This window comes from Ovis canadensis, chromosome 5 (genome assembly GCF_042477335.2).
Source record: "Ovis canadensis isolate MfBH-ARS-UI-01 breed Bighorn chromosome 5, ARS-UI_OviCan_v2, whole genome shotgun sequence".
In the NCBI taxonomy this organism is placed as follows: Eukaryota; Metazoa; Chordata; class Mammalia; order Artiodactyla; family Bovidae; genus Ovis; species Ovis canadensis.
In genome coordinates, this window is record NC_091249.1 from 20,749,556 (window position 1) to 20,772,757 (window position 23,202).

At 53.8% G+C, this 23,202-nt stretch overlaps 1 protein-coding gene across 2 annotated transcripts in view; it reads right to left on the reverse strand.

Moving 5' to 3' along the window:
- The window catches only part of SIN3B (SIN3 transcription regulator family member B), a 44,467-nt gene that overhangs the window by 11,865 nt on the left and 9,400 nt on the right, over positions 1-23,202 (reverse strand). The window contains exons 5-10 of one of the 2 annotated variants that reach the window (XM_069589148.1): positions 17,754-17,897; positions 10,080-10,202; positions 8,697-8,786; positions 8,152-8,270; positions 3,199-3,406; positions 863-979 (exon numbers count right to left, since the gene is read on the reverse strand). In XM_069589148.1, coding sequence (XP_069445249.1) covers positions 863-979; positions 3,199-3,406; positions 8,152-8,270; positions 8,697-8,786; positions 10,080-10,202; positions 17,754-17,897 — 801 coding nt within the window. The remainder of the gene's footprint in view (positions 1-862; positions 980-3,198; positions 3,407-8,151; positions 8,271-8,696; positions 8,787-10,079; positions 10,203-17,753; positions 17,898-23,202) is intronic. The other variant, XM_069589149.1, reaches the window with a different exon arrangement.

The following is a 23,202-nucleotide window of genomic DNA, read 5'->3' on the forward strand; positions in this document are numbered from 1 at the left end:
CCCACTGGTAGACCCATCTGAGGAGGGGGACAGACCCTGGCCTGGCCCTCTTGACAGGCATCGAATGCACGTTACCCTCATCAGGGAGGAAGGGATGCATGGTACACACAGCCCGCAGGTGACTCCCCAGAACACGTGCGGGGGAGGGGGGGCCAATCCCCAAAGTTACGGCCGCGTGACTGCTTCCATTTAGGACAGAGTGAACCAGGTGGAGCACAGGCTGGCGGCTGCTGAGATCTGGAAGGGGCTATAAGGAACAGCGTGACAGATCCGACTGGTGGGGGACCTGTTTGGGGTCTTGGCTGGTGGTGGGTACACGGACCTCCACAGGGGAGAGAATCCATAACACTTAGGCACAAGATCCTCCCCGCTCCCACCCACCCCACATACACATGGATACAACTGCAACTAGGGAGGTGCGAGTAAGATCACGGGCTGGGTCAAGGTCCACACCCCGGCTGTGACACTGCCTCAGAGATTTACAAGCCACTCCCACTGGGGCAAAGACACCTGGAGCACTCTGTTATTTTTTAAGCTGCATGTGAATCTACACTGGTCTCAGTAAAAAATTTCTGTTACAAAAATTAACTTAAGTGACCCTAACTGTAGTTAATGAAATACACACACACTTTGAAAAAAGAAAAATAAAGCAGCATCGAGGAGCCAGCCTGGAGGCCAGCAAGGCAGAGAAGGGAGGCTCTTGGGAGCTGCCCACTGCTGGCAGGCACTGGAATCGCCGACACCCCAGAGGAGACTGGGCGGCTTCAGGAGCATCAGGATGCATCCTGTGGGGTGGAGGGCCTACAGAGGGGGCTGGAGGGAAGGCAGGGCTGAGCAGGGGGGCCCCGGGGGCTGCACGCACTTCGAAGCGCTCATCCTCACAGCGGTGCAGCTGCTCCTCATAGGGCGTCTTCTTGGAGCTGACGAAGGTGGAGTCCTCAGACCAGGAGGGGAAGGACACCCAGGTGTCATTCAGCACCTGTGCCAAGAGGAAACGCCATGACTGGAGAGACAGGGCCCCGTGGCCAGAGGCCTTTATTGTGTGGTCCAGTGCAGATGAGCCAAGGATAAGGAACAATCCTGATTCTACAGGAAATTACGCTGATCCCTGGGCTGGGAAGATCCCCTGGGAAAGGGAAAGGCTACCCACTCCAGTATTCTGACCTGGAGAATTCCATGCACTATATAGTCCATGGGGTGGCAAAGAGTGGGACACGACTGAGCGACTTTCCCTTCACTTCAGTTCACTAATTTTATTGCTGTTTTAGTTGCTAAGCTGTGTCTGACTCTTTTGTGACCCTACAGGCTATAGCCCACCAGGACCCTCCCTGTCCATGGGATTTGCCGGGCAAGAATACTGGAGTGGGTTTCCATTTCCTCCTCCAGGGGATCTTCCTGGCCCAGGGATCAAACTCACGTCTCCTGCACTGGCAGGTGGATTCTTTACCATCAAGCCACCAGGAAGAGCAAATCATGCTAATGGTAACATAAATTTAAAAGTGGTTCTAAAAGAAAATGTGACTTTGATCACATGAACGAATCTTGCGACTTCGGGGCTGGGAGACTCTCTATGAAGAGCTAGGCAGCAAATACTTCAGGCTGTGCAGGGCACTGGGTCTGCTGGGTCTGTAGGGGAACAGCCTTTTTTCGTGCTTCACAGATGGCACCTCTTTTCAAAGACACCATGAAGGTCGGACCCTGCCCCGAGTGCGTCCATCAGGGCCACTTTCCAGAGTGTCTGCTCACTTTGTGTCCCCGTGCCACATCTTAGCGACCTGCACAGCACTGCAGACTTTTCTCATCATTACTGCACTTGTCATAGGGGCCAGTGATCAGCAACTCACCGAAGGCTTGGAGGGTCAGCATGTTTAGTGACATAAAGTATTTCAAATCAAGGTATATACTGCTGTTGTTTTTCTTTTTCAATATAACACTATGCTTTTGAACTATGGTGTTGGAGAAGACTCTTGAGAGTCCCTTGGACTGCAAGGAGATCCAACCAGTCCATCCTAAAGGAGATCAGTCCTGGGTGTTCACTGGAAGGACTGATGCTGAAGCTGAAACTCCAATACTGTGGCCACCTAATGTGGAGGGCTGACTCATTTGAAAAGACCCTGACGCTGAGAAAGATTGAGGGCAGGAGAAGGGGATGACAGAGGATGAGATGGCTGGATGGCATCACCGAGTCAATGGACATGAGTTTGGGCAAACTCCAGGAGCTGGTGATGGACAGGGAGGCCTGGTGTGCTGCGGTTCAGAGTCGGACACGACTCAGTGACTGAACTGAACTGACAGCACACTTAATATTACAGACCACAGCATAGCATAAACATAGCTTCCCTATGCACTGGGAAACCAAAAAGCTATGTGACTGGCTTTATTGTGGTATCTGCTTCATTGCAGTGGTCTGGAACCAAACCCACAATATCTGCAAGGTAATGGGACTTCCCTGATGGCTCGGTGATCCGCCTGCAAGGCAGGAGATGTGTATTCAATCTTTGGGTCAGGAAGCTCCCTTGGAAAAGGAAACAGCAACCCTCTGCAGTACTCTTGCCTGGAAAATCCCATGGACAGAGGAGCCTGGCGGCCTACGGTCCACAGGGTCGCAGAGAGTCGGACACGACTGAGGGACCGAGCATATGTGTGCGCACCCACGCACGCCTGTACTCCACTCTGCCTGTGTTCCGGTCAAGCAGCTGCAGGCAGTATGTAAACACATGGGCCCATCTGCGTGCCAATAAGGCTTTACTTACAAACACAGGCTGTGAACCAGATGTGGTTCATGGGCCATGCTCTGCTCAGAATCGAGCAGCCACTCTTGAATTCTAGAAATGCAGTAAGACTGTCTACTAACTTCAAAGAAGCGTCCAGTGGTCAAGCTGAACAGAAACTTGCCGAGGGCAGTGAGCCTGGAACAGAGAGCACTCACGGCAGAGGTGACTCTGTCTGAAGGATGGAGGAGGAAGCCAAAGCCTGTGTGCTGGCAGAGTGCGCTCTGCGGCTTGCCAGAGCCACCAGCAGGGCAAGAAACCGTCTTCTCTGCCCAGGCATTCCGTTTTGCTACATCCCAGGACCATCTAGCACCCAGTCCCCGGGGGGATCGACACCCGTCCATCCATCCGGAGCAGGTGACGGGGGTTTTGTGGAGAGGCAGGGCACCGGCGCCACGTAGGCTGATGGAGCCCCCGGGGCCACTACCTCTTTGCAGATGGCTGTCCTCCCGCTGCACCTGGGCTGCTGGTAGGTTTTGGGGAGCGCACGGTAGCTGGATCCGATGCGCTTGCACGAGGCATAGTCGATTTCCCGGCTTATTCCGTCCCCGGATCTGTCATTCATGGGTGGGGCGAAGGACAGCTCTTTCACCCCCAGGAAGGACTTGAACTGTGCAAAGAGTTCTGGAAATTTCCTTCAGAAACAAAGACAAATGGGGTCGGGGGACGGAGGGATTAATCGGGAGTTTGGGATTAGCAGATACACACTGCTATACATCAAACAGATGAACGACAAGGTCCTACTATATAGCACAGGGATCTACATTCAGTAATCTGTAATAATCTATGATAGAAAAGAATCTGAGGAAAAAATATAGATGTATAACTGAATCACTTTGCTGTACACCGGAAACTAACATAAGACTGTAAATCAACTTCACTTCAACTGAAAAAAAGAGTCTAAGGACTTTCCTGGTGGTCCCGCGGCTGGGAGCGCACCTGCCAAAGCAGGGCACGTGGGTTTGATCCCTGCTCCGGGAAGACCCCACAAACTGCAGAGCAGCTGCTGAGCTCCTGAGCCCTAGATCCCATGCTCCACAGCAAGAGAAGCCCGAGCACCGCAGCCAGAGGGGAGCCCCACTTGCTGCAACTAGAGAAAGCCTGTGCTCTGCAGTGAAGGCCCAGCACAGGCCCTAAAAACTAAGGAAAAAGAGACAAATGGAAAGTCAGCCTCCTGAGGCCTTTTGAGAATGATCCGGAGACAATGGCTTCGTGTTGATGCAGGTTGTTAACGATGGTCAGAATCGACTTCAGAAAGGAGGGGTGAGAGGCAGAACTAGCACCCAACGTGGTCAAGTCATCGTGTGTGTGACTGTCCCCCCACCACCCCTCTGTCACCAACCAGGCCCCCCCACTCATGGGAGGCCCTTCAAACACCCAAGATAAGACTGACCCAGTCTGGCAGAAGCTGGAGTCGGCGATGTTCCTGGACCGGAAGGGGCTGAGCACCAGGCCAGGGGCTGGCAAACTGGTCAACCTGCCAGGCCTATCTGCAGACAGTTTCACCAGTGGACAGCCACATCCATTCGCTGAGTATGTCCTTGTGCGTATTTGCTTCTGGATGATGCTGTCAGAAGCTGGGTGGCCGTGACCCTTGGTCCTTGACAGAAAAAGTCTGCTTCCCTACTCCCTCCTGAGAAAGACCCTCTCCCTGGACTAACTCTCAGGAATCCTAACAGAACGGTCGTGCATGTCGACAGGAAGATTTTAAGGCAACTGACCCCCAGCGTCATCTGGCTTGTTTCAACGAGTATCAAATTCTACAGAAAGGGTGCAGACATGCTGACAGCCGGCGTGGTGACTCTGCCCTGTGACTAAGTCAGGCAGTCTCCCCTCCTTAGCTGTGTGCTCCGAGACGGCCATCTGCTGTAGCCCACCTTTGAGGACCACCCCCCCCCCCTCAACTCGGCTCACAAGCAAAGCCCACAGGCCAATGGAAATGTAGGCAAGGAAGACGACAACACAGGAGCACAGGATGTCCAAGGTGACGGCGGGGCAAGCCACCCTGAAGGGCGGCGCCCCTGCACCTCCAGCTGCAGCCCTACTCATGAGGGAGCAGCTCTCTGGACCGCTGCCCGCGGCTGCCTGCGATGTGCAAACCCAGAAAGCAGTTCACACGTGCAGAGAGGCCGCCTGGGGGAGGGACGCGGCCCAAGCAGCACCTCAGCTGGGCGCCAGAACCAGATGGGCGAGCAGGGGGCCTCTTGGGTGGCTCAGCGTGTAAAGTACCTGCCTGCCAACGCAGGAGACATGGCTTCAGTCCTTGAAGCTAGGAAGAGCCCGCTGCGTGGAGCCTGCCAGCCGCAACTACTGCGCCCACGCACCGCAACGACCGAAGCCTGCCAGCCCTAGAGCCTGTGCCCTGCAGGAAGAGCAGGCACTGCAACGAGAAGCTTCAGCACCACAACCGGAGAGCAGCCCCTGTGCCCTGCAAGCAGAGAAAGGCCCGCCCGGCGACAAAGACCCAGCACGGCCAGAAATAAACAGATAAAACTGGAACAGGACCCAAGAGAACCAGCCACCCTTTAGCTGAGACTTCTGTGATGCGGCCATTCCGTTCTGGGCGGCTTTCCAGAGTGTTCACAGATCTTCAGCAAGCCCAGAAAGTTAACCCGACGGAAAGGACCAGCCTGATGTGTGCACTCTCAGAACCTCCAGAGAAGCACCTCCTGATGACTCGAACTAGACCTCTGAGTATCCCAGTCCCAGAGCGTGACCTCGGCACCGACCACAGGGAGAAACCGAGACAAATGCCCATCAAAACAGACCCTGCTGAGAAACTCACGATACATACAAGCGAAGGAGCACTATGCAGTCACTAAGAATGACTGTGTGGGTCTAAGAACTGCGCAGTTTTAAAAAAGGAGAAGGCTGCAGCCCAGCCTGACAGTGTGGTGCCACTGACGTGAAACTCAGCAGCCACACTCAGGTCTAGAGAACAGAGGGGGAGTGAAGGGCCGGCTTCCAGGTCTAGAGGACAGAGGGTGATGAAGGGCCGGCTTCCAGGTCTAGAGAACAGAGGGTGATGAGTGAGGGGCCAGCTTCCAGGTCTAGAGAACAGAGGGTGATGAGTGAAGGGCCGGCTTCCAGGTCTAGAGAACAGAGGGTGATGAGTGAAGGGCCGGCTTCCAGGTCTAGAGAACAGAGGGTGATGAGTGAAGGGCCGGCTTCCAGGTCTAGAGGACAGAGGGTGATGAGTGAAGGGCCGGCTTCCAGGTCTAGAGAACAGAGGGTGATGAGTGAGGGGCCAGCTTCCAGGTCTAGAGAACAGAGGGTGATGAGTGAAGGGCCGGCTTCCAGGTCTAGAGAACAGATGAGTGACGGGCCGGCTTCCAGGTCTAGAGAACAGAGGGTGATGAGTGAGGGGCCGGCTTCCAGGTCTGATCCCCCCGAGCTCGCCCACCACCACACAGTGCCTCTTATGAGAGCTTGCCCCGGGGAAAGAGAGCTGTCCACTCAGGCCTCAGTTTCCTCAGCTGTAAAATGTACTGAGACGCAGCGAATGCATTTACATTCTTGAGTTCACAGAAGGCTGTAAAAAACCGCCCCCCTTTTCCGTTTCTAACTGGTCCTGACGCGAAAGGAAAGCAGCTCATGACCCTGACACTCTAACAGATGTTGCTGATAGGCTCTCTTCTGCAGCTTGCAGTGAGTGAATAAACCACAGAAGAGAGGAAACCTTTGCCTCCTGACGGACAGAGGGATGTGGGGAGCCGTGAAGATGCATTTGGCAAGTGCACCCATGCCACGGGGATGCCAGTGCAGACGTGGTAAAGAAAAAACCTGGAGGGAGAACCCAGACGTGGAGAAAGGCCTATAGACAGACCAGAAACAAAACCCAGACCAGCTTCGTGTTCGGAGTCTGAGCCTGAGCTGTGTGTCTGGTGGTGTCGGCCTGGGTTGGCTGCATCATAATCAGTGCAGAGGCGGCCACCCCTCAGCCGAGGGAGGGAGCATGACTGACATGGCGCGTGGAGGGCTCCTGGAGGCTGGCAAAGCTCCATTTGTGACACTGGTTATGGGTACAAGGGAACTGGCCTAAAAATGATTTCACCAAGCCATTCTTCAGTTACGTAGTTTCCTGGACCCGGGTTCTATTTTACGTTGAAAACAAAAAAAGTTTAAAAAGCTTTTTAAATTATTAGGAAGGCTCAGGTAGCTGCCCCCAGAGCCCAGCGGCCCCTGCAGTTGTCTTGGGGCCTAAATAGGCAGGCTTCCCTGGTGATTCAGATGGTAAAGAATCCGCCTGCAATGCAGGTGGTGACCTGGGTTCAATTCCTGGGTCAGGAAGATTCCCCTGGAGAAGGGAATGGCTACCCACTCCAGTACTCTTGCCTGGAGCATTCCATGGAGAGAGGAACCTAGTGGCTACAGTTCATGGGGTCACAAAGAGTCGGACACAACTTAGCAACTAACTCATACACATTGTGACAAAAGAAGCTCGTCATGTGTAGTGAGAACTCACCAGGTTTGAGATGTTGACAGTCTTCACGCAAAGCCCACTTGGAGCTTTTCGAAAAACTGCATAGGTGTATTTATAATCCCTTTGACAGCACGGAAACAGGCTCAGAGGCGGCTCAGACCCAGGCTGGGCGTGACCACGCAGGTGAGCAGGAAGCACAATGGCAGCCAACACACTCCCCTTCCCACACACAGCGCCCCCAGACCCGCGCCATCCCCTCAGAAGCTGCGGGGCCCTGGGGCGGCTCACACAGGGCAGCGGCACGGGACGGAAGTGGGTCGGTGATCTGCTAACAGCACTTCTCCTGGGGCACCAGGGATGCTGACCAGTCATTTCATCCTTCTTGGTAATTTCTGATAGAATTTTAAAAATCATAATGAATCTCTAGGGAATAATGCTAAGTGAAAAAAGTTGACCCTGAAAGGTTACACAACACAGTGTATGACTCTACATAATTCTCTTGCCATGTAAGCTTTAGAGAAGAAGCATAGGTTTGAGGGGTTGCCAGGGGCCTGGCACATAGGAGGGATATGGATCTGAGTATCAGAGGCCAACACCAGCTTGCCTGTGGTTCTGAAGCTGCTCCGTACCTGGGCAGTGGCAGTGGACACACCAGCCTTCACGGGTGATACAACTGTACATATACACACACATAACACGGGAACACGAAAAGATGGGTGGGTTGTCTGAAAGCCAACCTCCTGGTTACGACACTGACTGTTCCCGTCGGGGAACACTCCCCAGAAGTTCCCTGTGTTCTTTCTTACAACTGCTGGTGAACCTATCGTGATGTCCGTAACAATTCCAACTTAAAACAATCAGAAAAAACCGGATATACCGTTTTCCAAATACAACAGCCAGAAGATGGGTGAAAGGCATTTACAGAACAAAACGCAAGAGGGGAGAAGCGCCACTCACCCTAGGAACGGGCCAACCAGCTGGAGGAGCTCCGAGCCGGACACCAGCTCCTGGTTGAAGAGGGCGATGCAGCGGAGGAAGTTCTCGTAGACCTCCTGGCTCTTCAGCACCCGGCGCACCTGCAGTGAGAGGGGTCAGGGCCCCGCCGGCTGCACCCGCTCCCGAGCCCACCGGGCCTGACCCCACCAGGCGCACACGGAGCCACAGGCACAGGCCCTGCAGGGCTGCTGTGGCCTGCAGGGGACTGCTCTCCACTCAGACAGCACGTGCCCAGAGCCAGCTCCCTGGTCTGCCCACTGACTCTGGGCAGGAAGCCCCTGGACCACCCCTGCTTCAGAGAAGCCATGCAGCTTCTGAGCGGCAGACTGTCCCCAGATGCAGCACAGGCTCTGAGCTCAGGCTTTCCCACGTGTTTCGCCACCTCCTGCCCCCTGCCCACCACCAGCCCCCTGCCACCCCCTCCTCACTTTGACTGCTCAGATCTGAGCTGGGAGAGGCCAGCCCGGACCAGGAAAGCCCCAGAGGTCACTGGTCTCGCCGCTTACCTTGTCAAAGAAAGAGAACTCCTGCAGAGTCCCGTATTTGCCCACGGTGGCGATGGACAGGTCTTTGGTACCACGGAGTTTCATCTTCTTCTGCGGAGAGAGAGTCCGTGCCACGGACGCTCTGTGCGTCTCACAGGCGGCCCGTGTCCATCTCTGTGAGAGTCACAACATCGCCAACACGGAGCTTTCCCGGCAGGAACCGTCATCAGGTGCTGGCTGGCGGTCTGCCCAGCACCCCCATGGATGCACTTCTCAGGACCACCCACCTTGGCCTCCAGGACCAAGTGCAGAGTGGAAGTCACACAACCGCCCTGCCCACAATCTGGGATCTAAATCTCAGCGGCTGAGCGCTTTTGCTATCAGGCAGGGGCATCAGAGTAGGAACAGCAAGGGAGTCATGCCCTTAGATATAGCATCAGAAACGTCTTCTCCTGCCTGCTCCTCCCATGGGCTGTGACTGTGTCTGGGGGCGCGGGGGGATGGCGATGAGAAGATCCTGGGGAAATCTGGGTTTCAAATCGCTGTGAAGATCGTTCTCTTTAGGCTGGACTTGGACCTGAACTTGGCCACACTCCTGAGACATCGAGGATATTACCAAACCATCTCCCAAACGCCTGAAGAATGATAAGCATGTGTCAAAAGGACACAAGAGCCAACCTAAAGGGGCCCCACCGGCCAAATCTGAGGCAGTTTGGAGTCAAGACAGACAACGATAGTCACAGATTATACTGCCGCTCCACTGCAAGGGGCATGGGCTCGATGTCTGGTCTGGCAACTAAGATTCTGCATGCTGCAAGGTGCAGCCCAGAAAAACAGAGCAAAACAAGACAGAAAAAAACCCAAAAGAACATGACAGTAACAGATTATAACCCGAGTCCATAAAGACACATATTAAGTAAACAGAGATGGAGAAAAAGCTCTCCCTTCCAGTAGAAAGCCAACTAGCAGATACACAAGGGATGATGGAATAAAAAATCACCATCACACGTGAGGAGCACAACAGGAGAGGAACCTCAGACCCTCTCACCCCTTAGCAGGGCACCTTGTGCAGTGACCAACCTGCACAACTGGACATGGGCGTCCTGCCCATGAGAGAGCTGTGAAGGTGGGAAGCAGCAGGCCGAGCAGTGCATCCAGTTTACGTGGAAGATGACACCACACCTCGCACAACCTCGTAAGCCAAGGGGAAGAGATGAACAGCCACCTTAGAGTTGAGCCGTCTTCCCCCGCCCCCAGACAGTGAATTTCAAGCTGGACTCGGGCCTGGACTCAGCCTCCTGCCCCAAGCCTGCTGCTGAGGGCCTCAGCAGCTGCTCCCCAGGCCATCCACAGAGAAGGCCAGGCTGCGGAGCGTGCACACGTCCAGGCACGGTGGGCGGTTACCTTTGCTGGTGCAGACACCGGGCGGAGGAGGGAGGGCCGGGAGCGCTTTTTGCTGTGCTCCAGATTCTTCTCGTGCTCGCTCTTGTGAACACTGCTCATTTCACACGGCCCATTTCCTGTGAACTAAGGACACAAACACAGGGGGTGGTCGGCGCTGAGACACGGCGGACCCACCAGGGCTGGGTCTCAATGCACCTGAGCACAGGGAACCACCTGCGACCCAGCTCGCGACCCCAGTGAGCACTGTCTGCCACGGGCCAGGGGCCTGGTCCTAATGCGAGCCGAGCCTGCCTCTCAAGACGCTCACGTTTACTGTAGGAAGACCTGTGTACCCAGCTCACCACAGCTGCATGCTGTGAGACTGGGAGAAGGCTCACGGAAGGCCTCGATGGATGAGGGTCCTGACAAGTGAGGGAGGGCTCAGCAGGCAGACACTGAACTGGGGCCTTGGTGCAGGACTCACCCAGCAGACCACTGACAGGGTGTCTGCCTGTGTGTCTGGGTGAACTGCAGGAAGCAAAAGCATTTAGGTGAGATTAGTGTATGCAGAGCCCTGGCAGCAAGAGGAAGCTGCTGACGGCTGCCAGGTCACTTGGGGGCCTTCTAGCCAAGTCTGTGTTCTTTCCTATGAATGAGAAAATGCATCCTGGAGGCAATGTCATAATGGGCGGTGCAGGGGACGCTCACTGCTGGTTCTCTGCACCAAGCACTGATGAGCAGGTCAGGGTGCTGGCAATATTTATGAAGAATGGTTCTAGAAGAATCTAGTCAGTGTTTGTTATCTGTATGGAAGTCCAAGCAGGCAAGGGAGAAGGTGGACAGATGGTAGCTCTTCTGCGGGGCTGGGATGCAGAGGCCCAGGGCCTTCACCCCCACCCCACCATGGGGCCTTTATGCAGAGACACCACACGAAGGGTGGGCTGGGTGGATAAATCGTGCTGCCTTCAAACAAAACAGAGGCAAACAGCTATGAGTCAGCTCTGTGTTGCTGCTAGGGACAGGCATATCCGATACACTGTTATTCTAAACAGGAAGAAACCCCTAGGGGCATGCCTGAACAAACAGGATGCCATTTTTCCTTTTTAAGGATAAACATTTGTTTGCACTCAGAGGTTTCTGGAAAGATATATAAGACATTTGTAAGTTTAACTCTTGAGGGATGACTGGGAAACTGAGGAAAGAAGGAGGGAAATTTACTTTTCATAGCTGATGCTCTCATTAACGCTTTTTTTTTTCACGAGCATGCACTATTTTTATATAAATAATTACAATGATAAAGATCTATTACTTAACTATGGATATAGTCAAAGCTATGGTTTTTCCAGCAGTCATGTACAGATGTGAGAGTTAGACCATAAAGAAGGCTGAGCGCTGAAGAATTGATGCTTTCGAACTGTGGTGCTGGAGAAGACTCTTGAGAGTCCCTTGGACAGCAAGGAGATCAAACCAGTCAATCCTAAAGGAAATCAACTCTGAATACTCATTGGAAGGACTAATGCTAAAGCTGAATCTCTAGTACTGTGGCTGCCTGATGCAAAGAGCTGACTCACTGGAAAACTCCCTGATGCTGGGAAAGATTGAAAGCAAAAGGAGAAGGGGCAACAGAGGATGAGATGGTTGGAGGCATCACCAACTCAATGGACATGAATTTGAGCAAACTCTGGGATACAGTGGAGGACAGAGGAGCCTGGTGTGCTATAGTCCATGGGGTCACAAAGCCTGTCCCTGTCCAATAAAGTCTGTCCTTGTCCCTTAGGGGATTAAATTTCTTTGGAGGAGTAGTTATCCAAAGATTCAAGACTACTCCAAAGAATCTAAAGTAAAAAAATCCTCAACTGGTATCTGCCGTAGATCCCAGAACTGGTGCAAACATTGCTTCTTAGAGGGGGACAGAATGGCATGCGGAGTAGGACCTGGTGGCAGGGGCGGGCGGAATGGGGAGGGAGGGGGATACCCACTGCTCGCCCAGCTAAGATCACCCAGCTGGAAAGCACGCTCAGTATCACCCATCTTCCCCCAACAGTTCAGACAGTTCTTATGTTTCAGTTAAATGTCCCAATGTGCAAATGCCTGAGGCAGAAGGCCCCCAGAAACCATTTAGGCAGGGGCTGGCTCAGTTTGTGTTTGTCCATAAAGTTTTACTGGCACACAGCCACACCCACTAACCGATGGAAGGCCTGTGGTTGCTTTCCCGCCACCACAGCAGAGCTGCGCCTTTGCCACAGAGACTGTGCGGTCTGCAAACCCTAAGACACTCACTGTCTGGCTCCTAACAGAAAAACTGCTAAGCCCTGATCTAGGCCAAACAGTCGAGTTTAATTAGGACAATATCCAATTTTACTTTTGATTTCTTTCTCTTGCCGTTTTAGTGGAAACATAAATGTAAGATCACTTTATAAGATGAATTATATATACATACGAGTATTTTAATAATTTTTAAAAGTTGATGCTATCTTTTAAAAAGCACTAACAGCTCTAATAATCCAATGTACAGACTGCTGGATTGATAACAAATATCATTTAAAGAAACTGAGTAGGTGCTTTTCTGAGGGAGATGCTTTTCTTTCCAGCGTGGGTTTTGTCCGAGTCCAGCTCGGTAAATGCCAAGTTGTGTCCGCCAGGGGGTGCTGTGACCAAAGTCCTGAGAAACAAGGGGCTCTACTCACCCCTCACAGAGACTCAACATGATAACTCAGGAACCAAGGCCGGCAGACTTCATGTGAGCTGCGGAGACGGCCAGTGTAACCAGTCACCAAGCGTCTGCTGTGCACCGTCCCCACAACTCCAGTAGACAGGGCTCCCCACCCACCCCTGAAGCAGGTCTCATGGCTGCTCCGCCAAGGCAGGACCCTGCTTTGCAGCCCTGGGCTCACCAGGGCCAGACACTTTGCTTAGGAAGCTTCCAACTGGCCTAGGGACAGACATTCTCAGCACATTTAGATGAGGGAGCTGAGGGACGAGGAGGTGACCTGCCAGGCTCCTGCAGAGAGGAGGGGACAAAGCGAGACATGGGCCACGTACGTAACTCAGAGCCCTGCTCTAGGTGCTGCACCCCTCACCTCCTCTCTAAGTGGGGGCTACGCTCTCGAGGCTCCCTGAGCAGGGCATGTCCTCCAGAACGGTGAGAGATGGCCAGGGACTCAGGTAGGCCTTTGCTTCCTGAAGCCGCGGGGTGGGCTGCCCCTGGACCACACGGCGCTGACAGTGATGGCTCTGGGGAGGCCGCTGGAGGGTGCCACTGGGCACACATCCCTGCAGGAACGGCCCAGGAAGAGAACTGCCAACACCAGGCTCAGAGCTGAGATTCCAGACCCAGGTCCAAGAGGATCAGACCCAAAGACTACGCACCAAGTGTACAAGGGAGCAGCAAAGGCTTCAAAGCAGGGCACACGATGCAGCTCGAGTTCCCGGGACACAGGCCCAAGTGCCCACAACCTTGGGCTGAGCCAACAGAAGAAGGGTATGCAGTGGGAAGGAAGTACCAAGATCCCCCTGCCCCTTGGCCACGTGGCTCTGGGAGCCAGTTAGGAGGGTCGGTCGTGAGCCATTTAGGGAGGTCTCTGATGAGCAGGAGCATGCACAGAGAAGGAAGAGGGCAATGAAGCTGCGACGGCGAAGCGCATTATTTGGGAACATGGAGAAAAAAACAAGTCGGGATTCTGAAGTTCAGAGAGATACATGGGGCAGACAGTGGGCTTAAAGACAAATCAGACTTGAGGGTAGGGCCGTAAGGAGGCAGCCGGGCTGAGAGGCCCAGTGTACATGTGACTTCTCTGTCCCTGGGGGGTCCAGACAGGGGCTTTATTTCCCCCACCCGCCCAGGCATTCCCCAAGGGCTTCCAGCAGGCCAGGCAGCAGGCTGGTGCGGGAGATGGGACAACCAGCCTGGATTCTAGGCTGGATTTTCCAGCACATCCATAGCGGTTCTTTCCAAAGCACTGAGTATAAGCTGGGTCCTGCAAGAAGCACTTGAAGAACAATACTTCAGTCCCGGCCTGAGCAGGAGGGGTAGTCAGTTCCACAGAAGAGAGAAGGCAATGAAGCCTGGGAGGTGACATGGCCAGCTCAAGGCCCCCTGCAGCACCCAGAGCCCAAGGAGGTCTGGGCGTGTGCTCCCTGGGCTCGGACACCTGAGACTCCAAGAGGGTGGGCAGCACTGGCTACAGCTCCCGGACTTGACGTCAGCCCCACCAACGGGCACAGAACTCTCCGTGCCACAGAGCCAGCTTCTCCGGCTCAGTCAGGAAGTGTTTCTGCGTGGAAACTCTACCCTTAGGGATGGTGCCCTGTGTCCTGGAGACAGTAACATGGGGATGGGCCCCAGGTCGCACACCCGAAGTCCACCTCATCAACCAAGAGTCTTGCACGGCGTCCACACTGGGACTGCTGTTGCCTGTGAGGCCCTCCTGAGAGACCTGTCCTGCAGCCCCGTGCCCCCCCGCACCCTCCCTCTAGAAGCAGACCCGGGAGAGGCGGTGAGGCAGGAGGGTGGCGGGGGGACTCTGGGGTGCTCACCCCAAGGTGTCGTCAAGGGCAAAGAGAAAGCGAAGAGAGGAAAAGGAACACGCATCAGCCTTCGAATAGAGGGGGCTTCCTCAGCCTCAGGCTGCTTACGAAGAGCCCCCAGCTCACATCAATCACACTCACGGTGAAAGACCGAAGCTTCTCCTCTAAGATCAGGAGCGAGACACGGACACCTGCGCTCACCACTTCTAACCCACACAACGCTGGGAGTTCTATCAGAGCAACGGGGCCAAAAAAGGAAACAAAAGGCACACAAACTGGAAAAACTATGCTGTTAGCAAATCCTAGGGAATCCACGGAAACTATCAAAGCAAACAAACGGGTTCAGCAAAGTTGCAGCATACAGAATCAATACAAAAGAGTATCGCTGTTTCTACGTATGAGCAATGATTAATCCAGAAGCAAAATTAAGAGAGCAACTGCAGGACTTCCCTGATCCAGGAAGACCCCACATGCCTCGGAGCAACTCTGGCCATCCACCACCACTACTAAGCCTGTGCTCTGGAGCCAGGAAGTCTAAACTACGGCGCCCACATGCCGTAACTACCGAGGCCGGTATGCCTAAGCCTGTGCTCCACAGGGGAAGCCACCACAATGAGAAGCCCTGCACCACAACCAGAGCGGCCCCCACTCTCCACATCTAGAGAAAAGCCCGAGCAGCGAGAGGACCCAGCGCAGACAAAATCAATCAATCAATCAAGTTATACACAGAAAAAATTCCATGACAACAAAAAGGATAGTGTCTGGAAATAAATTTAATCAAAGGGGTCAAGACTTACACAGTGGAAAAAAAAACTATGAAACACTGCTGAGAGAAATTAAACATTTAAATAAAGAGAGAAATGCTGCCTATTTGTTGGGTAGAGGACTTAATCTTGTTAGGATGGCAACACTCCCCCAAACAGTTGGAAGACTCAATGCCATCACTTTCAAACTCCCAATGGTCTTTTTTGCTAGAAGGGAAAATCCAATCTTTAAATTCACATAGAACTGCAATGGGCCCTGACTTGTCAAAACAATCCCGAAAAAGAACCAAATCGGGGGACTCACACTTCCTGCCTTTAAACTTACTACAAGGCTGCGGTAACCAAGATGACGTGGTGCTGGCCAAGACAGACGAGGAGATCAACGGATGAGAACTCAGAGCCCAGAAATAAACCCGTGATGCCGGCCATCTGATTTCTGACGAGAGTGCCAAGACTCTACAATGGAAGGGGACAATTCCCTCGACAAACCAGACTGGACCCCTACCTCACACCAGATGCAAATGGTAACTCAAACTGGATCGTCAACCCGAACATTAGACCCAAAACTATACGAGTATTAGAAGGAAACTTACGAGGTAAACCTTCATGACCTCAGAATTAGCAGCAGATTCTTAGATTTGACAGTGAAAGCGACAAAAGGGAAAAAACAGGTAACAGGACTTGACCAAAGGACACTAACAGCGTGAAAAGACAGCCTACAGAACAGAGAAATATTTGATAACGGCCCGATGACAGGAGTGTATAAAGAACCCTTGAAACCCAACAACCAGGAGACAAACGCAAGACTGTGCAAAATACTTGAAAAGACAGTTCTCCAAAGGTAAACAGATGGCCAGTAAGCACACGAAATGCTCAGTATCATGAGTCAGCAGGCAAACACAAATCACAATTATGACGAGATACCATTTCATGCCAACTCAAAGAGTATTTTTTTTTTTAAAGGGAAATCTTGAGCTTTGGTGATAATGTGGAAACTGAAACCCAAGTATACTGTCAGTGAGAACGGAAAATGGTCCAGCCACTGTGGAAAGCAGTCTGGCAGTTTCTCAAAAGTTAAACATACCGTATGACTCAGCAGCTTCACTCCTAGGTACAGACAATGGCACCCCACGCCAGTGCTCTTGCCTGGAGAATCTCATGGACAGAGGAGCCTGGTGGGCTGCAGTCCTTCGGGTCGCGAAGAGTCGGACACAACTGAGCGACTTCACTATCACTTTTCACTTTCATGCATTGGAGAAGGAAATCGCAACCCGCTCCAGTGTTCTTGCCTGGAGAATCCCAGGGACGGGAGAGCCTGGTGGGCTGCCGTCTATGGGGTCGCACAGTCGGACACGACTGAAGCGACTCAGCAGCAGCAGCGGCAGGTACAGACAAAGAACTGAACACATGTGTTCAAGCAAAATCTTGTGTTCACAGCAGCACTATTCACAGTGACCAAAAGGTGGCAACAACCCCAGTGTCCATCAGCGGGTGACAGATGAACAAACTGTGATCCACCCACACAATGGAATTATTATTCGGCCATAGAAGCGATGAAGTTCTGACACATCACGGATGAAGCCCAAAATCATGATGCTGAGTGGAAAGAAGCCACGTGCCAACCAAAGGGCCCGTGTCGTATGAGCCCACCTATCAATCCATGAAATGTCCAGAACAGGCGAATCCACACAGACAGAAAGCAGACTGGTGGCTGCCAGGGTCTCAGGAGGAGAGGATGGGGAGCGACTGCTGACGGGGACCACGTTTCCCTCTGGGAAGCTGGGAATGTTCTGCAACCAGGCACAGGTGATGGCTGCACAACACCATGAATACCCTGAACACTACTGAATCGTACATTTTAAAATGGTGAACATTACGTTACGTGAACTTTCCTTCCATTTCTTCCTGAAAGCTCTTAAGCTCGCAAGAAAAGAAAAAGAGGAGGAGGAAATGGAAAAGGCAGCCTGGCAGGCCTCAGGCCACAACAGAGACAGAAAGGCTGACAGCGCAGTCTGCGCTCCCGAACTCCCCGTCCAAGGCCCCTCTTCCGCTCCCAGGTCTATGGGCCCCCCAGGCACTGCTGAGCCTCAGCCCACGTCCCCTGTCCCTCCACACAGGCAGGCAGTGAGCCTGACCCCTCCTGCACCACAGGCCCCGGTTATAGGCAGGTCTCCATTGGAAGACGCTCTGCCCCCCAAACCGCCCTCTGGAGGACCTGCTCCAGGTCAGTGAGGGCGGGGAGCCTGCACTCGGGGCCCATGGGTGGCTGCACTGGGTGTGGCTTCAGGGGAAAGCCAGCGTCTCTGGGGAGTGGATAAACCTGGCCTGGCCTGAAGGCTGCACTGAGGTGTGGGGTTCTGGCTGATAACGTGGCCCCAGACTGGGGTGGGCGCTCTGTACTCACCAGGGACCGCTTGGCTTCAGGCAGGAACTGTCCAAACTCAGAGAGCAGGTCCTCCTGGCCGCGGAAGAGGTTGGCCACCTCGGTAAACACCTCCTCTTCAGACATGCCTCGGAAGGGACGGCCCTTCGTGCTCAGCTGCTCCTTCTGTCCATTTTCAGGAAAAGGAAAACAAGCGGTCAGCCAGGGAACCAGGAGACACCGTAGGCTGGGACGTTCAGGCATCCTGCTGCGGAGGAGAGAGGGACGATTCACAAAAGCAGAGCCCCTGACTGCTGCCACCAGGAGAGGGGCCCAGCCCGCTGCTCAGCTGACACCTTGGGTTACCCTCCAACCACTCCCTTTCAACTGGCTCTGGAGAATAGCCCCGTGTGCTTGCATCTTGACCCTGCTGCACAACTTGGCCTGAGCCCCAGCCATGGATGGGGTCAGAGCTGGGAGCGTGGAGGCAATGTGGGAGAGGCAAGGTCAGGGAAAGACCCTGCCCCAGCCCTCGAGCAGCACTGCTGAGCAGAGGCTGGGGAAAGGCAAGGTCAACGGCGAACCCACGGTGCTCCCAAGAGCAAGGGGACTCGTCCTGCTGGACAGGGGAAATGAGCTAGCGCTGGGTCTGGAAGGGGCAGAGGGTGAAGGACAGGAAGGGCCTGCAGGTTAAGGGACTTGCTCTCCCAGGGTCACCAAGGCCCCAGAAGGGAGATGGCTTGACCTGGAGCTTAAGACAACAAGATGAAGACCAGAGGGGTCGCAGGTTGGGAGGGCAGGAAGAGGTGAGGAGAACGCAAGTCGGCCGTCAGAAGTCAGTCTTTGGACTTCCCTGCTGGCGCTGTGGTAAGAACCTGCCTGCCAATGCAGGAGCCAGCTTTGATCCCGGACCTGGAAGACCCTACGTGAGGTCTGTGCGCCACACCACTGAAGCTGGCGTGCCTGCAGACTATGCTCCGGAACAAGAGGAGCCACCACAGTGAGAAGCCAGCCACCACCTTTAGAGAGCAGCCTCCGCTCACACAATTGGAGAAAGCCTGGGCACAGCATCGAAAACCCGGATGGGAGAGCGGGTCACAAGGGAGGGGAGGGGACCTATATATACCTATGGCTGACTCGTGTTGACACTAGGCAGAAAACAACGAAATTCTGTAAAGCGATTATCCTTCAGTTAAAGCAAAAACTAAAAAAAAACAAAAAAACCCAGTAGCCAAAAAAAAAAGGAAGCGTGAATTAAAAAAAAAGTTAGTCCCTATCACCTTTCAGCCGGAGCATGACAGAGCAGGCAGCGCGCCGAGGCGGCGATGTCCCCCCAGCCCCCGGAGCTGCAAAGGGGAGGGGCAAGGGACAGGAGCCCTCGGCTCGGCTGCCCCTCTCGGCCTGGCTGCCCCTCTCGGCCCGGCTGCCCCTCTCGGCCCGCCTCACCCCTCGAGCAGAGGCACTTTCCAAATCCTGGCACACAGAGCACCTAGTTAGGAGGGAGAAAAAACTGCCTCCACCCTACCCTGCTCCAAGTTACCGGGACACTTGAAGACTAAATGAAAAAACAGGCAAAGATCACTCAGCTCAGAGAACAAATACAAATTATTCCTATGCAGATAAAACAGTGATCAGACTAAGTGATGTCTGACAATTTAAAACAGCATCACAGCAGGCGGCTCCATGGTAAAGAACCCGCCTGCTAATGCTGGAGACTCAAGAGGCTAGGGTTCAACACCTGGGTGGGGAAGACTCCCTGGAGGAGGAAATGGCAACCCAACTTCAGTATTCCTGCCTGGAGAATTCTACGCACAGAGGCGCCTCGTGGGCTACAGTCCATGGGGTCACCAAGAGTCGGACACGACTGAGCGCCCACAACACGGTGACCGCATTTTTGCTCATCAGATTGGGCAAGTGATGGTGATCTCTGTGCAGGCTGTGGGGAGCTGGGCGCTCTCATTACAAGGCGGAGAGAAAGCCCGGTGCCCCTGGCAGAAGGAAGCCTGGCGCCATCTACAATCATGTGACGGGGGCACACTCTCTCACAGGGATGCACCTCCTGCAAATTTTCCCACAGAAAGAGTCAGCTATGCTGCAAGGCCTGTTTTAAACAGACATCTGTTTGGGACAAATACTGAAAAATGATCTGAGCGTGGTGTAGATTCTGCACTTGCTAATAAGATAGGATTTTGTCCAGGAGTAACAAGGGGTGAATGTGGAGAAGGATACCGGCTGAGCCAGGCCACGTGGGACACGACACCCGACGTGCACACACCCTCCCTCAACTGTCAGGAGCCACCCTTCCAATCTGGGGCGACATCCTCCCATCGCATTTTAGGAAACTTCCTCCTGGTACCTCACAGTGACCTGCAGGCTGCAACCTTCCCCACCCACGTCCACAGGTGAACCTCAGGTCTTCTCCAAGGTCAAGTGCTACAATATTCACTCACGCTGAGCCACCTGACAAGCGCACAGTGGTGCTACCGACTTCTCGTGGGGGCCTGTCTATGCACGTGTTGGGCTGTGGTCTCCGTAGCTGCGCACAGGCTTTCTCTAGCTTCTGCGGGCAGGGCCCCTCTTGGGCTTTCTCTAGCTTCTGCGGGCAGGGCCCCTCTCCAGTCGCGGTGCTCGGGCTTTCCTTGGCAGTGGTCTCCCTTGCTGTGGACCATGCAGCCTTCTAAGGCACGTGGGCTCAGCAGGTGTGGCACCCGGGCTTATCTGCCCTGAGGCCTGTGAGATCTTCCTGGACCAGGGGTTGAGCCTGTGCCCCCTGCATTGGCAGGCAGACGCTCAACCCCTGGACCACCAGAAACGGCCCAGTACCTTTTTTTTTGTTAGTGTGTGGCTGACACAGTGTTTGAGTGTCGTGCCCTGACCCCACTTCCCCACAAGCCCTGTGGCTGGGGCGTATGTGCAGAGTGTGGTCACTCGGGACGTCAGGGCAGAGCTGGCTGTGCCTGTCCAGGCACACGACACACGTACGAAGCTGTGTAAGGGAACCCACTCCCCTGCACTGACCTGAGGCAAGAGTTGTGCTACAATCAGTGACTTCAGTGAACCACGTTTAATTGGGTTGGCACCACCAGCTTTATAGCCATTTTAGGGATTAGAACCCCAAGGTTCAGGGTGGTGAGCCAAAGGGCTCTGAAGGGCAGGGGTCACAGCTAAGGTCTGAATCAAAGCTCAACAGATTAAAAAAAAAAAAAAGTAACATGTGGCTAAATTTACTCTAGAGCCACTTTGGCCTCACAATGTCTTAAAAAAATTCAAGCCCAGACTTCCCTGGCGGTCCAGCGATTAAGAATCTGCGTCCCAATACAGGGAGCACAGGTCCAACCCCTGGCCCAGGAAGATCCCACATGCCGGGGGCAACGAAGCCCGCGGGTCACAGCTACTGAGGCCCCAGCACCCTAAAGCCCGTGCTCCGCAACGAGAGAGGCCACTGCAATGAGAAGCCCCTGCACCACAACCAAGAGCAGCTCCCACTCACCGCAACTCAAGAAAGCCGGAACAGCAATGAGGAGCCGGGGCGGCCAAAAATAAACTAAATAAATTAAAAAAATCTGAGCCAATGTTCTAAAATCAGAATAACTCACACAGAAATTCACACTGCCAGCTCCTCTTGAAGAAATGGATGGTCCCTGTTGCCAGGGTGCTCGCTGGGAAAGCCGGTGCCAGGCAGAACCTGGAGTGGAGGCCCAGGCAGCTGCATGTCCAACTGACTCCTGAGCTGCGGCTGGAGAAGGCTGAGCTGTACCTCCCCACTCATACGTTCTCCAAATCAACCTGCAGCCCTTCGCTATGACCTCGGTTAAGTTCGTCTAACGTCTCTGCTCAATTCCCATCAACACAACAGATACCTCCTGGCCTTCCCTCTAATGATCTTTCTTGCCCCCGACATGTTTGGACCCCACGGAATCTGTGAAAGACCCACAAACCCCCATGGCTGCAAACAGACTGGTGTTCAGAGCTGCCACGTGGAACCACTTCTCTGTGAGAAGCAGGAAGTTCCTGATGCTGCACAAGGCCCGTGCAGACAATGGGCGTTGAGGCCAACAGGGCCACGCACGACGTCAGCACCAGTGCCCACGGATGCTTAGGCCATCGAAATAGCTCCACCGGGTTTACAGGAAGCAAATGCTGTTCATCTCATCATCGACATTTACGCTGAAAGGAATCTCACTCCTTTGTTTCTCTTATCAAGGTTGTGCACAAGATTTCACTTTTAAAAGTGGGTCCTCGGGACTTCCCTGCTGGTCCAACTGCTAAGACTCTGTGCTCCTAAGGCAGGGGGCCAGGGTTCAATCCCTGGTCGGGGAACTAGATCCCACAAACCGCAACTAAAAAGTCTGTGCTGCACCTACATGCTACAATAAAGATCTACAGGGCACAGCCAAATAAATAAATGAAAATAAACATTTTTTTTTTAATGGGTTCTGTTGGTTAGAAAAACAAAAAGCAGCAGAGACTCCATGTCTGGGCACAGATGATGTTTGAACTCCTTGCACGACACCAATGCCCCTTGCCACTGGCCTGCCTGTACTCCCTGCCAATTTCCCTGCAGGCAGCTGCCCACGCTGGCCCCTGGGCCTTTGCACAGGCCATGCCCAGCACCAAGAGACTCCGTCTTTCACCTGAGGCTTCTGACTGATTTGTTAAGATTCAACCTGAGGGGCTTCCCTGGTGGTCCAGTGGTTAAGAATCCCCCTTGTGATGCGGGGGATGCAGATCTGACCCCTCGTCTGGGAACTAAGATCCCACCTGCCACAGAGTTAACCAAGCCCACGCGCCACGGCTGGAGTCTGTGCGGCAGTGATAGACCCTACTGAAGACCAAGTTCCACGATCAAGTCCAGTGCACACAAAGCAAGTAACCAAGTATTAAAACCTGAGTAGCCTCTCCCCGACCCCTCACGGGGTCAGCAACCTTCACCTCTCCCTCGCACAGCCCTAAGCTGAACTCCGAGGCAACAGCAACCATTCATCTCTGTTGACCCAGTACCTGGAGCAAGGCCCAGTTGTACTCAGCATAAAGGGTAGTTCTATTGTCTAAATAATAACTAAGCCATTTTATAAAAGGAAAACTGTCTTCTTGGGGGGGCGGTTCTTTAATCCTCTAGTGTGTGTTTCCCAAAGAGGGTGCAGAGGTGCCTCAGGGACAAATTAAAAGCCAACCTACACAGAACACCAACAGGTACACGCCTGTCACGGCAGCGTTGCTCACAGCGGCCGTAAGGTGGGAGCACCCCAAGTGTCTGCTGACGGATGAACGGAGAAGGAGAACGAGGCCAGGCCATACAACGCAAGAATGCTCCGCCTCAGAAAGAAGGCCATTCTGACGCAGGGTGCAGCAGGGACAGACCTTCATTCAGGGCGTCACCCTGAATGAAACAAGCCAGTCAAGAGGACAAATACGAAGCCACTCACAGGAGGCCCCTGGCAGAGCCAGATTCAGGGACAGGAAGCACAAGGGTGGGTGCCAGGGGCTGCGG